The sequence below is a fragment of the Diaphorina citri genome, unplaced genomic scaffold (assembly GCF_000475195.1).
Source record: "Diaphorina citri unplaced genomic scaffold, Diaci psyllid genome assembly version 1.1 scaffold953, whole genome shotgun sequence".
Taxonomy (NCBI): domain Eukaryota; kingdom Metazoa; phylum Arthropoda; class Insecta; order Hemiptera; family Psyllidae; genus Diaphorina; species Diaphorina citri.
Genome location: NW_007378384.1, coordinates 69,954 through 87,137, shown reverse-complemented (window position 1 = coordinate 87,137; position 17,184 = coordinate 69,954). Strand labels below are relative to the sequence as shown.

At 39.6% G+C, this 17,184-nt stretch overlaps 1 protein-coding gene across 1 annotated transcript in view; it reads left to right on the top strand.

Annotated features, from left to right (window-relative positions):
• The first annotated feature begins 3,528 nt into the window (after nucleotides 1-3,528).
• The window catches only part of LOC113469095 (histone-lysine N-methyltransferase PRDM9-like), an 18,065-nt gene continuing 4,409 nt past the window's right edge, over nucleotides 3,529-17,184 (top strand). Inside the window, exons 1-11 of the mRNA XM_026826549.1 lie at nucleotides 3,529-3,604; nucleotides 7,936-8,168; nucleotides 10,473-10,538; nucleotides 11,627-11,739; nucleotides 12,425-12,529; nucleotides 13,819-13,862; nucleotides 14,269-14,291; nucleotides 14,838-15,080; nucleotides 15,444-15,696; nucleotides 16,100-16,219; nucleotides 16,481-16,554. Of these exons, the coding sequence (XP_026682350.1) occupies nucleotides 3,535-3,604; nucleotides 7,936-8,168; nucleotides 10,473-10,538; nucleotides 11,627-11,739; nucleotides 12,425-12,529; nucleotides 13,819-13,862; nucleotides 14,269-14,291; nucleotides 14,838-15,080; nucleotides 15,444-15,696; nucleotides 16,100-16,219; nucleotides 16,481-16,554 (1,344 nt within the window). The 5' untranslated portion in view covers nucleotides 3,529-3,534. The remainder of the gene's footprint in view (nucleotides 3,605-7,935; nucleotides 8,169-10,472; nucleotides 10,539-11,626; nucleotides 11,740-12,424; nucleotides 12,530-13,818; nucleotides 13,863-14,268; nucleotides 14,292-14,837; nucleotides 15,081-15,443; nucleotides 15,697-16,099; nucleotides 16,220-16,480; nucleotides 16,555-17,184) is intronic.

The following is a 17,184-nucleotide window of genomic DNA, read 5'->3' as shown; positions in this document are numbered from 1 at the left end:
TTTTTAAATCGATTTATCTCGGGATCTAGAAGTCGTAGAAGAAAAAGGAAAATTCCGTTGTTCCTCGTTTTTCTGCTCTTTGACTTAGAAACTTCACCAACGTAAGCGCAACTGCAGTCCCATTGTCCGCAATACGGATTTCAACGATGCTTCCTATTATAATAAATTTTCAATTTATCAATACTCACCAAAAAGAGCTGGGTTTCTTCTAGAAAACCAGCTCTAAACCAGCGATTCAGTTAGTAACTCTGTGTTTGTGTATACGCATGAGACCTCACGAGAAGTAAACTGGACCTGGCATAGTACCTACACTTTGCAATGTGGCTTTTGATTACATTCTAGATTCTATGAAAGTATTAAAAAAAGTAATAATTAAATAGGTTGTTTATGAATAAGTTTAGTATTTACTGCAGAGCCAGACCATGTTATGCCATAATACTCCAATGAGAGGATGAGGATAAGACAGATAAATATTAAATACATACGAACGACTATGTTACTATGTATACACTATACATATATGTTATCTAGAGTAAGAAAGAGATATAAAGAGATAGAAAAAGAGACGAAGAAGAAGGAGAAGAAAAATGATGGCACTAAAGCAGATAAAGAAAGAATTCTGATCTTGATCGGATAGAATCTGCACAGGACAATACATAAACGTTACCTATGTATAGGTAATCGAAAACAGAAAAGGACATTTTATTACATCCATCCATATAAAATGAAACCCAATTTCTTAAAATCTCCTCTCGATCGTAATGAAATTAATGATGGAGACTCTCTCAATTGACTTCTAGATCCTAGATCTGTCTCATCAGATAACAAACAATACATCGGCATTGTTAAGTTTGTGGGGGACATTAGGACAATGAATGAAACCAAAAAGGTACCAAAATGCCACCAACAGGGACCCAAAGCAACCCTTGTCTCTATCGAATCGAAACAAGGTAAACAATCACACATATACCTATACCAAACAAAACAAGCATAAAACCGAAATGACAACGAATAAAAGAATAGGTATAACAGAAAAAGAAGGCTAACGAATAAATAACTAATAAACAATAAAAGTATAGATAGAGACAGTGATCTGATTACGAATCGTTTATCGAGTCGCAACAGAAATAGATTCAAGAAATATAAAAAAATTAATCATTTAAGCATTGCTTTGTCTAACTTTGACTTACCTTTCTCTTCCTAATCCTTTTCAAAGGATTTCCAAGATAAAACTAGATTGTCAAGTGCTGTTTCTCGTCTCTCTGGTGGTCTCTGATCTTGGTGTAAATTCTTTAGAAGCTTAACCTCACATTTATACTGCTAGGATAAGACTGAAAAGTCCCTTAACCCATCTTTTAGGGCTGTTTGCCCCTACGCCTAAGCCTCCGAGTGGGTTTTTTTGTATCACCTTGGTATTCTTCGACTTTGGAATTGTGTTTCTCAGTTGGGTCACCCTGTACAGGTACAACCTAAAATTAGAATGGTAGGTATTCATTTGGTAGTTGGATGACCCTGTATAAGTACCTAAAATCAGAACTATAGTCACCTCACCACAGAATAGTTAGGTATGCGGTTTGCGGGTTTCTTCATTTAGAAATTATTAGACAGGTAATATAATATACGTCACAGGGTAATAGCTTTGGTACCTTGTTTGAAGTTCTGGTCTTCTTCTTGTCTCAAGTTACAGAGTAGGGTTGCCCAACCTTTTCAGAGGAAGATCGACTTGAATTTTCATTCTAGTCTTGCGATCAGATGAGAGACTTGACTCTGAATTTGGTCCACAAGTTTGGATCAATCGGATGTGTAAGATGATATTGTCAGGTTCAAACACTGCTGGGTGTGCTGGTCGCGATCGATCGAACGGTTGGGCAGCCCTGTTATAGAGGAATATCGAGTTATAGTTATATGGAGAGGAGTCCAGAGTAATATCTATCTAATAGACTATAGAGAGTCCTCGTCACATCACGAATCACGATCTATAACAGAACTGTTCAACTTAATGCCACTCGGGCTCAGACCGTCTGAGTGTGAAAAGGCTCGAGACCTAGTTCTGGTCTGACAGACCCGTCTGAGCGTGAAAAAGCTCGAGACCTAGTTCTGGTCTGACAGACCCGTCTGAGCGTGAAAAAGCTCGAGACCTAGTTCTGGTCTGAACTTCATTTGATCTAAATTTATGATGGAACGTCTGGGGTCTCAGACGAGATTTTGTCATCGCGCCAAGGATCAGGCTGTAAATCATGATGCTCTCTGTAGTGCTGATGCTGATATTAATATTGTCTCCATAAAAAAAGGATATCGAGTCTTAACGAACTTACGTTAATGCTATCTCGATTGCGAAGTTATACCTGGAATTGAGTAGGATCTAACATGCCATGTTTGCAGTAAGTACCAGAGACGAGATTGAAAAGTTCCTTCACATCCCAGCAAGACAGCCTCTCTGGTCGAGTAGTTGATACGATCAGGCTGTAAATCATGATGCTCTCTGTAGTGCTGATATTAATATTGTCTCCATAAAAAAAGGATATCGAGTCTTAACGAACTTACGTTAATGCTATCTCAATTGCGAAGTTATACCTGGAATTGAGTAGGATCTAACATGCCATGTTTGCAGTAAGTACCAAAGACGAGACCGAAAAGTTCCTTCACATCCCAGCAAGACAGCCTCTCTGGTCGAGTAGTTGGCATCTCGTCCAGGAGGCACCGCTTCGATTCCCGGTCCGGGTCGAATAATTTGACGAACTCAAGTGATTCGATACCGGTTAAAGGCCTGGGTTTAATTTCCCTTTAAATTCAGGAGGATCCTGGAGCTGTGGGCAAAGGATTCTGTAAAACACTTCTCACTAGAAAGTCATGTACCTACCTATCGTTCAGTAGTAAACTTACCAATAGGCTCTTTTTTTTCGTGAAAAAATGAGAATATGCCCAAAGAGGGCGCCATGCAAAAAAGTTCGAGAACCACTGCTATAATACATCACGAACCACGAAGCCGTCTTTAATTGCAACCATGCAATCACTCGAGCTATTAGATGAGCTGTAATCTTCATCCTCAAATTCACACCATCTCAGCTGAGACTGTATCTTGTACCTACCTACCTATAGGCATATTGTAATTATGTTAGGATGTTAGCTATGTACACGTAATACACGTAAGTATGTAATTGAGACACACACACACACATAGTGAAATACAGTGTGAGACTATAACGCTTTGTAAGGCTAAAACTAGTGATGTGCATTATCGATTATGCATAATCGATTAATCCATAATTTGAATAATCGTAAACGTAATCGATTATGAAAAGAATCGAAACTGCCCATCACTAGCTAAAACCCGAGTGGAGAGCATCGAGCAGGTAGAGGGAAGCAACGATTTCAACCAGAATAGAGTTGAGAGCATACAACTCTCTGCTTTCCGCTCCACTTTCTGTTTTTAGCCCAAGGCTTTTTATTGCTGAAGTTATAGGCCATGATGTTTTGAGTGTTTTTCGACGGATCACGGGAGCTAACAAACGTCGTGATTAGATCTGGGAATGTATGTCGGAACGGAATAGAGAGGAATTTACCAGACAGCTAGCAGTCCACTATATTATCATAGGTTTCAAGGGTAAGTCTTAAAATAATAATAATAATAATGATGAAAAAAAATTAATCTTTATTCCAAAATATTAGGTAAGTAGACATAACATATACATAATTCTCCTCCCAAGTTAGGTACTATTGTAACTTCTAAGAGTTAGATTACAATAGTTTTTCTAAGGAGATAAAAAAAACTTTCACCATTTTCACTATAATATTATAAACAAGCATAGCGGCGCGGAGATAGCATGTTGAATACCAATACACCAGTTCCCCAGGGATCTGGGAACTTACATACTTACGTTTGTTTATTTATTAGATACATAGTTACCTAAGAATTCCAGGAATCTGTCAACGACATTCGTAGGTACATGCAGGGTACTACCTACTACTACTGGTACAAGTTGATCTTAAGAGATGTTAACATCAAATACATCAATTATTTACATTCAATACCAGAACTAGGTATTTACCTATGAGTAAGTATTTGTGTAAGTATGTGCTGCTATCTGGACAATCGCGTGCTGCTGGTTATCCCGGCCCAAATTAGCTGGATGATGTAAATGTTAAGTTGTGTCCACACATAGTCCACACCGTCGATCGATGTCGAGTGAAATCCTCCTCCTCCTCCTCCTTCTGCTGCTGCTCCTCCTTCTGCTGCTGCTCCTCCTCCTTCTGCTCCTCCTCCTCCTTCTGCTCCTCCTCCTCCTTCTGCTCCTCCTCCTCCTTCTCCTCCTCCTCCTTCTGCTGCTGCTCCTCCTTCTGCTGCTGCTCCTCCTCCTTCTGCTCCTCCTCCTCCTTCTGCTCCTCCTTCTCCTCCTCCTCCTTCTCCTCCTCCTTCTCCTCCTCCTCCTCCTTCTCCTCCTCCTCGTTCTCCTCCTCCTCCTCCTCCTTCTGCTGCTGCTCCTCCTTCTGCTGCTCCTCCTCCTCCTTCTGCTCCTCCTCCTCCTCCTCCTCCTTCTGCTGCTGCTCCTCCTTCTGCTGCTGCTCCTCCTTCTGCTGCTGCTCCTCCTCCTTCTGCTCCTCCTCCTCCTTCTGCTCCTCCTTCTCCTCCTCCTCCTCCTTCTCCTCCATCACAGTACATGCCATTAATATTTATGGGCATTAGAGTGAACTTTTGAGTTGTATGGCCGCCATACATACACGCTACGCCACTGGGATCAAGAGGTGTTAGGTGCTTACAAAGGTAATTTAAAAGTACAGCTGTCATGACCCATGACCTGAGGAGTCATGAGACTACTCATGGTCACGAAAAAAGAAAATAGGTTTGATAGAGGGAACTGTAGGTAAGAACAGAGGTCTTATCTTACCAAAATGGAAGAGAGAAACAGGAGAGGATAGGAAAAGCCAACCTTTCTAAGAACGAGTCTTATCTGTCCGCCTTGGACGGGAATCGAACCCGCGACCTAGCGTCTTAAAGGCAGGCGAGCTACCCTCCAATCTAACTAAGCTGGCAGTAAATAATTAAGTACGCTGAATTGCTCAAAGTTGGCCTTATTTCGATACCTTTTATGGAAACTGGAGGAGATGAGATGTGATGAGTAGCATACCTAGCGTCTTAAAGGCAGGCGAGCTACCCTCCAATCTAACTAAGCTGGCAGTAAATAATTAAGTACGCTGAATTGCTCAAAGTTGGTCTTATTTCAATACCTTTTATGGAAACTGGAGGAGATGAGATGTGATGAGTAGCACATAACAAGTTTTACTTAAAAGTGTTCATCACTTTACATCAGACACATATTGATTTGTAGGATTGTAGGTCACATTGCACAAAATTCCGTGAGTCATTTAAGAAGTTGATTTTTTTGGTCATGTACAGATCAGCTTTTGACATTACCTACTGAGCCAAAATTTATTATGTACCTAACTAGATATGTTAAGGTATGAATGTACCTACCTATCTTGTGTCTATCGTCCAGGTAGGTACCTTGCGCCTATTTTGTACCTACCTAGGTATGGGAGAAGTGGAATCTTGAGGTCTTGAGCTATACATAGATATTTTTTTTTATCAATAATTAAGTAGTACTTTTTTCCCAATATCTCGAGAAATTTGAAAGAAAGCCCATTTGGGACCCAGCGAGTACATCACTACACCTATGCAGTCTGATTTACATCAATTAGGTAACCATATTATTGATTTACACCTATGCAGTCTGATTTACATCAATTAGGTAACCATATTATTATTATTTTTAATCCTTTTTGATATCCAGAATCATCAATAATCTAGAATTCTAGAATCTCCCGTTCTGAATAAGAACATAAATAAGTAACTAGTAAGTACCCACATACTTCGAAAGTTCCGACGACTGAGAAATCGAACCATGACCCTTCTGCATCGTACGCCATCACCTTACCACAAACATTGAGTCGTGCACGACAGCATGTGTGTGCACATAGTAAAAGTATGATTGTGATTGCTAAACCCGTTACAAATGCTATAAGTTACAAATCCTAGCTGCGAAAATAAAAGCACCTATCGACTTTCATTTCATTTCATTTCGAAAATGCACTGTTTGCAAGTGCATTTTTCGAATCTTTCCGCAATGCTTTACAGAATTTAGACTACCTCTTCCTACATCAGTCTACTAAAAAAAAACTAAAAACAGATGTATATAAGTACCTAAGCAATGTAGAATCTTACAATTTACCCCTAACTACGTCTAGGTAGAGGTAGGTACCTACCCTAAAATAATAATAATAAAAATATAGGTAATAGCACTCCAGTCAAGTGAAGACCATGTCCAGAAATATGTATGATATTGTACTTGACCATTATCTCAAACTAAACAAAAAAAATGTAGGTAATAGAAAAATACACGATTTTTCGTGAAAAGTTTTCAAATTGTAGTTGTAGGTAAGTTAGTTGATTTTGTTCCTTAAGGTACGAAATGGTATAATAATACAAGACCTAACCTAACTCGACAATACGTGTGTAAGGCGAAATGAAAAGAAATTTATTATTATCATTACTTAGGTATGTATTGTTGTATTAGGATATGTCTTGTATTATTTGTATGAAGATCAAGCAGTGGCGTAGCGTGGTCTAAATTCAAGTGTAGGGCGTGTTGGGCTCAGTAGTTGTAGGTAAGTTAGTTGATTTTGTTCCTTAAGGTACGAAATGGTATAATAATACAAGACCTAACCTAACTCGACAATACGTGTGCAAGCAGTGCAAGGCGAAATGAAAAGAAATTTATTATTATCATTAGGTACTTATGTTTATGTATTATTGTATTAGGATATGTCTTGTAGGTATTATTTGTATGAGGATCAAGAGGTGTTAGGCACTTACAAAGGTAATTTAAAAGTACAACTGTCATGACCTGAGGAGTTATGAGACTACTCATGGTCATGAAAAAAGAAAATAGGTTTGATATGGTGGGTCCAGACTTGTGCAATGCAACTCCACTCGGGTTTTAGCTAGTGATGAGCAGTTTCGATTATTTTCATAATCGAATACGTTTACGATTATTCAAATTATGGATTAATCGCACTATGTGTGATGTGTGTGTCTCAATTACATACTTACGTGTATTACGTGTACATAGCTAACATCCTAACATAATTACAATATACCTATAGGTAGGTACTCATACAGTCTCAGCTGAGATGGTGTGAATCTGAGGATGAACATTACAGCTCATCTAATAGCTCGAGTGATTGCATGGTTGCAATTAAAGACGGCTTCGTGATGTGTATTATAGCAGTGGTTCTCGAACTTTTTTGCATGGCGCCCTCTTTGGGCATATTCTCATTTTTTTCACGAAAAAAAGAGCCTATTGGTAAGTTTACTACTGAACGATAGGTAGGTACATGACTTTCTAGTGAGAAGTGTTTTACAGAATCCTTTGCCCACAGCTCCAGGATCCTCCTGGATTTAAAGGGAAATTAAACCCAGGCCTTTAACCGGTATCGAATCATTTGAGTTCGTCAAATTATTCGACCCGGACCGGGAATCGAAGCGGTGCCTCCTGGACGAGATGCCAACTACTCGACCAGAGAGGCTGTCTTGCTGGGATGTGAAGGAACTTTTCAGTCTCGTCTCTGGTACTTACTGCAAACATGGCATGTTAGATCCTACTCAATTCCAGGTATAACTTCGCAATTGAGATAGCATTAACATAAGTTCGTTAAGACTCGATATCCTTTTTTTATGGAGACAATATTAATATCAGCACTACAGAGAGCATCATGAATTCGACAACATAGATTCATCTCGTCGGTCGACGGCTTCGTCTATGTGTGGACACAGCTTAAGGAGGTAGATAGCTTGTCGCTAGAGGGAGGTTAAAACCTATGTCACTATAAACGTATAAAATAATAAAATTATCATTACCTACTGTTTTTTTCCCCCAGATCCATCGTACATTCCGGTCCTACCCACGTTCATGCGCATCGGTAAATATGATCCCAAGAAGAATCGCATCTACTCCTTGGCAGAAATAACACCGGAACCTTACCCCTACACTGTGGGCAGCCCTGAAAGTTCCGACTGTTCTGATACTGAGAGCATTGCATCTAGTAGCACTACCGCACCGACAATCAGTGACATCAAACAACCTCTAGAGGAAACTGATGCTCAAGCTGAGGTAAATGTATTTTCTCTCTCTCTCTCTCTCTCTCTCTCTCTCTCTCTCTCTCTCTCTCTCTCTCTCTCTCTCTCTCTCTCTCTCTCTTACAGTGGTATACTTGATTTCAAGAGAGAGACACGCTCCTACTTCCCACCTGAAATCTGGGAATGTATGTCGGAACGGAATAGAGAGGAATTTACCAGACAGCTAGCAGTCCACTATATTATCATAGGTTTCAAGGGTAAGTTTTAAAAAAAGTAATAATAATGAAAAAGAATTAATCTTTATTTCAAAATAATAGGTAAGTAGACATAACATATACATAATTCTCCTCCCATGTTACTATTGTAACTTCTAAGAGGAGGTACTTAAGTTAGATTACAATAGTTTTTCTAAGGAGATAAAAAACTTTCACCAGTTTCACTAATATTATAAACAAGCGGAGACAGCACGTTGAATACACCAGTTTCCCCAGGGATTCTAAGAGGAGGTACTTAAGTTAGATTACAATAGTTTTTCTAAGGAGATAAAAAACTTTCACCAGTTTCACTAATATTATAAACAAGCATAGCGGCGCGGAGATAGCATGTTGAATACACCAGTTCCCCAGGGATCACTGAAGCAACGTTGGGCGTGGTTCGTATTCGGTTGCTGCTATCTGGAGATCTAGACAATCGCGTGCTGCTGGTTATCCCGGCCCAAATTAGCTGGATGATGTAAATGTTAAGTTGTGTCCACACATAGTCGACACCGTCGATCGATGTCGAGTGAATCCATGCACTGCCTCGACAACATAGATTCATCTCGTCGGTTGACGGCTTCGTCTATGTGTGGACACAGCTTAAGGAGGTAGATAGCTTGTCGCTAGAGGGAGGTTAAAACCTTACGTCACTATAAACCATAGGAGTGTTTATATTTAAGTACCACTAATCTAAAAATAATGAAAATTATCATTACTATGTGTGGACACAGCTTAAGGAGGTAGATAGCTTGTCGCTAGAGGGAGGTTAAAACCTTACGTCACTATAAACCATAGGAGTGTTTATGTTTAAGTACCACTAATCTAAAAATAATAAAATTATCATTACCGTAAGTATGTAATATTATGTATTTACTAACTACCAGAGCTTTAACAACTAGGTAACATCTATGTATGTACCTACATAATATTATGTAGATATTTATAGTTACAACCAGCCTGCTGACATTGGCTACAAAGTCTGAAGACATTGAATAATGTTCAATGTTTATGTATGAGGACAAAGTTCCAACAAGTAGATTTTACAGGGTCTCCAAAAATAAACGAGACATTCGAATATCTTGAAAACTAATGAAGATAGAAAATTTGTGTTTTTGCTGATTGTCCTAACTTTTTGGGGGACATTTAATGGTGACCTCTTTAATTTTACCGGGTGTCCCCTTCAAAGTCATTTTAAGGTCAACTTTGGTTTTTTAAATGGAACCCTACATTTTTGAGGACAGAAATGAAATCAATTCGAAACTTCCCAAGTACCTATACGTAACATTATCTCACAACTATTAAGTGGATATTATTACAACTTATTATCGCACTTTTAAAAGTTAGTTAGCTTAGTTGGTAGTGCGTCTGCCTTGTAAGCGCTAGGCCGCGGGTTCGATTCCCGCCCGGGGCGGATTTTATCCTGATGGGATAATGTTCGTTCTCGGAACGGCTGGCTTTCTCCTATCCTGTCTTCCTTCTCTCTTCGCTTTCGGGACGATAAGACCTCAGCAGTTACAGTTCCCTCTATCAAACCTCTTTTTTTAAACTAGGTAAGTAGGTAAGCAGTAAGTTTAAGGACATTAAATTTTTGATATTTTGAGAAAGATGGCAGGACGCGGGACAAACCTTCAAAAAGCGGGACATGTCCCGCGAAATATGGACGACTGGGAACCCTAAGTTAGTGTGAGTACCTACTGAGTAAGTACAATGATATTATTGGACCAAGTTACCAAAATGATCTTTACTAGTTACTAGTTCACTTACCTAAATCAATGGATGTTCAGGCTGAAATGTAGAAACCAAATTGAAGTGGGTAATCCAAAGAAAAAAGCATAAAAATGATCCAAACTTGCACTCAACATAACACTAGAATTTCATTATTTAATTTGAAATAACACACAAAATACAATAGTAGCACTAAAACAAACCTATGTTTTTCCCTTTTATGTATTTATTTATTTATTTTATTTAGATTTAGGTGGTTTAAACTTTAAATCTAGGTACCTCAGCTACCTCTTTAAAGTCTTTAATGAAAAGGAAGACAAAATTCAACACCTGATTTTCTCAAATGTCTCCGCCAGGATTCGAACGGTTCGAACCTGCGAACATCCTTCAAGAAATTCATGAAGTTTCAAGGTGAACTAGATGTAAGTACCTACTCCGGGGTGGAAAAATCGGGTTTGATAAAATTTTCAACGCGAAAAGAAAAAAACTTACATGCTTGTTAAAAGGGTAGAACTTAAAAAATAGGTACCTACATACACAAAACTTGAGAAAACAATATCTAAATTTAATACAGGTAAATAAATAATATTGCAGTTATTGGTATTTATTTTAGAGTAAATCACAGATAGAAAATAATTTTTCCGGCGAATTTTGAGGAACAAAAAATAAAACACACGTAAAATCGGAACTTTATCGGAGTATCGGACGATTACGCGCAACCCACGACCCAGTCGACCCACGACCCACGGAACAAGCAGTTGAATTTGAATCCGCGCTCTCTAGTGGTCCCACTTTCACCGTTCCTCTAATACGCTCATTCCTTATTCTATCCTTCCTCGTTACTCCACACATCCACCTCAACATTCTCATTTCTGCGACCTCTAATTTTCTTTCCTGTGCTTTCAATATTGCCCAAGTTTCCGCACTATACATCAACGCTGGTCTTACCACTCTCTTGTATAATCTTCCTTTCATCCTACAACTAACTCTTCTATCACACAGCGTTCCACTCAGCTTTCTCCAATATGTATGTAGGTACTAACACGGTAACAAACAAAATATGTACTCTATTCTATTCTAAGTTCAGTATCGATTTGACTTTATTTATTTCAGACTTCGTTACTATGCAGCCGAATTGCACGCTACAATCAAAGGTCTTCGCAGTGAATTTCTAAGACGAGGCTTCTTCGCTCTCGAGGTCCCAGGTTCGATTCCCGGCAGGGTCGGAGTTTTTTCGGCTCTGTGCTTGGATTTCGGAGTGCACACAGCCTGGTGAGGACAATCGAGTAGCTACTTTAATCGAGTAGCGACCAGTGGCGGTGTTACCAGAGTAAAAAAGAAGAATTATAGAAATGTCAGAAATAGTAAAGGAGGCTCTTAGAAATGCTGTGATATCCACAAAAATTGCGAAGAAGCTCTCAGCTTCACCACAAATAAACCGTGTTTATTACCACAGTAAATCATGTTTTAGATGCCATAAAGCACTCATCTTGATTTCCTTTCTCCTCAGCGCCGCAGAGATGAGGCAGCAATCAAGCATCATAAAGATTTCTATGATAGAGAAGTTCAGAGATTGTCCCGCGAGGAGAGAGGACGATTGGGATTCAGCAAGAATTTGCCCAAGTAAGTTACAAGAGGGGATTTTGGAATGGGATTGCAATATGTAGGTAGATAGGTACTTACCTATGTAGGTATTTAATTGAAACTAAATCAGCCTATTAGTTTGGAATGTATGTTTTCTGGCAGAACTGGCAGAGTTTTCACTTTCCTTTGTGTATATACCCTTTCAATATTGTAATCTATCTTCTTCTTCTTTTACTCCACCTTATCCCAATTCTATCCCCGGGCGGGAATCGAACCCGCGGCCTAGCGCTTACAAGGCAGACGCACTACCAACTAAGCTAACTAGGCTGGCAAATGTAATTTTATTATGGTATAATACCAACCTCCGTGGCCGAGTGGGTATCACACTAGGCTTGCAAGTCGGAGGTCCCGGGTTCGATTCCCGGCAGGGTCGGAGTTTTTTCGGCTCTGTGCTTGGATTTCGGAGTGCACACAGCCTGGTGAGGACAATTGAGTAGCTACCTTAATCGAGTAGCGACCAGTGGCGGTATTACCAGAGTAAAAAGAAGAATTATAGGAATGTCAGAAATAGTAAAGGAGGCTCTTAGAAATGCTGTGATATCCACAAAAATTGTGAAGGAGCTCTCAGCTTCACCACAAATAAACCATGTTTATTACCACAATAAATCATGTTTTAGATGCCACAAAGCACTCATCTTGATTTCTTTTCTCTTCAGCGCCGCAGAGATGAGGCAGCAATCAAGCATCATAAGGATTTCTATGATAGTGAAGTTCAGAGATTGTCCCGCGAGGAGAGAGGACGATTGGGATTCAGCAAGAATTTGCCCAAGTAAGTTACAAGAGGGGATTTTGGAATGGGATTGCAATATGTAGGTAGATAGGTATCTATTTAATTGAAACTAAATCAGCCTATTAGTTTGGAATGTATGTTTTCTGGCAGATCTGGCAGAGTTTTCACTTTCTTTTGTGTATATACCCTTTCAATATAGTAATCTACAGGTAAATAAATAATATTGCAGTTATTGGCATTTATTTTAGAGTAAATCACAGATAGAAAATAATTTTTCCGGTGAATTTTGAGGAAAAAAAAAAAATAAATAAAACACACGTAAAATCGGAACTTTATCGGACGATTACGCGCAACCCCAACCTAGGATAATCACAGAACGTAGAACGTCGGAACAAGCAGCAAGCAGTAAGCAGTTGAATATTGAATCCGCGCTCTCTTCTCTTCAATCTCTTCATTCTCTTCTCTTCTCTTCTCTCCAGAGTCTTCTCTCTTCATTAGTTCATTCTCTTCAATACTGTAATACTGATTAGACTGATCCACTGATCATGGATCATGATCAACTCTGGATCAAGTAATCAGCTGATCAGTGACCAATATAATCATGTTAAAAAATACGCCTCGTGATTACTTGAGGCCCGGGACTACAGTAAAAATCATGGCCGGTATCTCGGTTTAAGTTTAACTCTTGAAATAAGCAATCTGATTGGCTATGAGGCCCGGGACTACAGTAAAAATCATGGCCGGTATCTCGGTTTAAGTTTAACTCTTGAAATAAGCAATCTGATTGGCTTTTTTTTAATCCACAAATCAGATTGCTTAATCCGAAAGGTAAACTTAAACTGAGTGTAAACTCACTTTGTGGTCCGGGCCTGATTAATATGATTATCTATTTTATCTCAAAGTGTGGTCCCGGGCCTAAATAAAAAAATACGCCTACACATGGAACTGGCAACAGTGGCAATCATGATAGAAGAGTTGGCAACATTGCTACAGCCATTTTATGGAACTGGCAACAGTGGCAATCATGATAGAAGAGTTGGCAACATTGCTACAGCCATTTTGAAAAAGGCGCCAAAAAAGTATCGTTAATCGTTATAGAAAACCGTTATTTTCATTTTCACGTTTTTCATTCAAATTTATTTCATTCTAGAACTTTCTCCTGTCCGTTTAGGTTTAGCTCTTGTCACGTGTATTTTGTCTTTTGAGTTTTGTTTTAAATTGTTTGATATCATGAAGTATAAAGACAACCATTTGGAAACTGAGATCAGAAATAAGAGAAGGTAAGGCTGTCTTTTGAGTTTTGTTTTAAATTGTTTGATATCATGAAGTATAAAGACAACCATTTGGAAACTGAGATCAGAAATAAGAGAAGGTAAGTAAAAGTACATAGATACCTAGGAACTTAAGTCTGGGCTGTCTGGCTAGGAAACATTAAACAGGGAGTAGACCAGCGTATGGCTAGGGAACTCTAAACAGAGAGTAGACTAGCAAACCCTAAACCAGCCTAGCTAGCTGGCAGTTAAAATAAAATAGAGTTTAAGAAAAAAAAAAAAAAACAAGTCCTCATGATGGTTGATCGCACATGCAAGCATGTGGGATTGTGGACGAGTCAGCTAAACCTGGCTGGAGACCATCAAACCCCCGGCTTCAGCTGAGCCGTTAACAACAAAAACAACCTACGTACAAATACATAAAGACGATAAGACAGCAGAATATTCATAGTTCCCTCTATCAAATATCTTTGAAAAAAAAAGTCGACTAATCTCTGTCTGCTGTAGACCCGGAGGACTTGGATCTTGGGGTAAGAAGAAAATGATCTTGGGTATCACGATGATATTTGCCTTAAAGACACAACATATTGGAAAATAATTTTCGAAATTATTTCTCTTTTTTATTAAATAAAATCAATGTGAGTGAACAAAAGATAGAACTAAATAATATTGATCTATGATCAACACGAAAATACCAGGAAGTAACCCGTTGAAATGTTTGCAATCGAAATACGACTGCAAATTTTCGTCGATGGTGGGCATCGAACCTTCTGCATCCCAAGCAAGCTCTTTACGTCCAGCCTAGTTAGCTTGGAGGGAACGCTCTAGCCTTGTAAGCTCTAGGTCGCAAGTTACATTCGCCCTAGGGCTAACTTTATCCTAAGGTTCGTTCTCGGAACGAAAAAGAAATGCTTTAACACTCGTCTAACAGATTTCTATATGCATGTTTCACTATTTCAGTACAACGATAGACCCCCGCCTCCTCCCGGAGTAATCAATCAACCCCGTGTCTCCGAAGACTTCAGGGAGGCGACACTCGTCCAACAGATTTCTATATGCATGTTTCACTATTTCAGTACAACGATAGACCCCCGCCTCCTCCCGGAGTAATCAATCAACCACGTGTCTCCGAAGACTTCAGGGAGGCCTGTGGACAGAAGTTGGAGAACGTCAAAAACATCACCAACAACGTGTTCAAATTCTTCCAGAATGAACAGTACGTGCGCAAAACATACCACACGTTCGGCAAGAATCGAATGCGTGAGAGTGAACTGGCCCCGTTCTTGCGGCCCAAGTGTCCTACCGTGGAAGAACCCCAGGTATGGTGTCTTAACTAATTACTTTTAAAAAAACTCATTATTCTCTCATGGCTGAATAGATCTTAAACACGGACTTTTTATTATAAAGGGAACTGTAACTAGATGTCTTATCGTCTCGAAATTGAAGAGAACTAAAACAGGATAGGAGAAAGTCAGGCGTTCCCAGAGGCGAGAACAAATTTTATCCGTTTAGTATAAAGTTCGCCTTGAGCGGAAATCGATGCTGCGGCCTAGCGCTTACAAGGCCGATGCCCTACCGTCTAAATTTTATAGGTAATCATTTATATAAAAGGTATTTTTTTTCCCCTTCACCCCTTCTGTATGGGGATATTTTACATTTCCATCTGTTAACTCTGGCCACAGGTACCACCAGGGAAGACGAAGAAAGCAGGCAATCCCTCCAGGAGCAGCGAATCAACTTCCACAGCGCCAAACAAGACTGCCCCTAACCAGCCAGGCTCTCGTTCTGTGCATTGTGAACTTGGATTCAACGTTGCTGAAAAGCTGACACAATATTTGAGCAACATGTCCCTGAGTGAAATGAAAGCGATGGAGGATAAGTATGTCCCCAGCAAACCCCCACTAGAACTCATCAAGGAATTGCGTGCATTACGAGGTAGGTGTCCATTAATTGACTGATGCACATTGCACATGTGAATTTTGCCTCGGGCGGGAATCGAACCAGCGATCTAGTGCTTACGAGGCAGACGCGTTACCCCTGGCTGACAAGTATACAGTTATAATAAAATTGCTTTTAGTTAGCTTGGTTGGTAGGGTGTCTGCCTTGTAAGTGCTAGGCCGCGGGTTCCATTCCCGCCCGGGGCGGATTTTATCCTGAACCCTGAACGGATAATCTTTGTTCTCGGAACGGCTGGCTTTCTCCTATCCTGTCTTCCTTCTCTCTTCGATATCGGGACGGTTAAACCTTACCAGTTACAGTTCCATTTATCAAACCTCTTTTTGAAAAAATGCTTTTCATGAACCTAAAATTTATTTTTCATTTTGTTCTTTTTCTGTAGTGACCGCTGAAAAACGTCGCCAGCTTGAAGAACAAGAGAGGCAAGGCCGTTATCCAAGACGTAACGTGAAGAAGGTGGATTATACTGAACCAGAAGTTCCCAACTTGGACGATTATCTTTGTAAGTATAACCTATGTAATGTATGTACCTCCAGTGTTAAGGGATAAAATTAAATCATGAAATGAAATTACTTGGTCAGTATACCGTTCTTCGGTAATTATTGATTAAAAAGAGGTTTGATAGGGGGAACTGTAACAACGAAGGGCTTATCGTCCCGAGATCGAAGAGAGAAGAATGACAGGCTAGAAGAAAGCCAGACGTTCCCACCTTGAAAATTTAAAATTCTATAAAATTTCACCTTTAAAATTCTTCATGTTTCAGATTGTGACGAATGCCATAGCATATCTGAGACAACCTGCCCTGCACACCCCAGGATGTATGTCTACGACACTCCGGTATGTTTGTTTATTGATGAATAGCGAAAAATTGAAAGAACGCTGAAGGTCCTGGGTGCGATTCCCGGCGGGGTCAAAGTTATTTAGGCGTTGTGCTTGGGAATCACTCAGCCTCGTGAGGACAGTTGAGTAGCGACCAGTGGCGGAATTACCAGTGTAAAGAGTTTATTGAAATATGGAAATTGATTGCAAAAGAGGTACTTAGTAATGCTGTGATATCCACAAAAGTTTTGAAAAAGAAAAAGTTCTACTTGACCACAAAGAATATTTGAGGTTTGATCTGATCCTAAATATATACAGCCCCTTGTGTAACTGACTGACTGACTCACTCACTGACTCACTTACTCATACTAATTCTAACCCACTTCTAGATGGGCTAGGAAGATGCGGTTTTCACCATTGGGTTCCCTATTTTTTGTACATACTGGGAAAAATCGAAAACTCCCGAAATTCCATACCGTTCCCGAGATATTGACGTTTTCTAAATTCCCCATAAGAAATACACAGGGAACAGAGTTTGAGGCCAGCAAAACTTTTCCTACGTTTAATATTTTGCTCTCGCTTTTCGACTTTCGATCTATAGCCAGGAACTCCAGTCACATGAGCTTCTTACTTTTTGACTTTTTGATG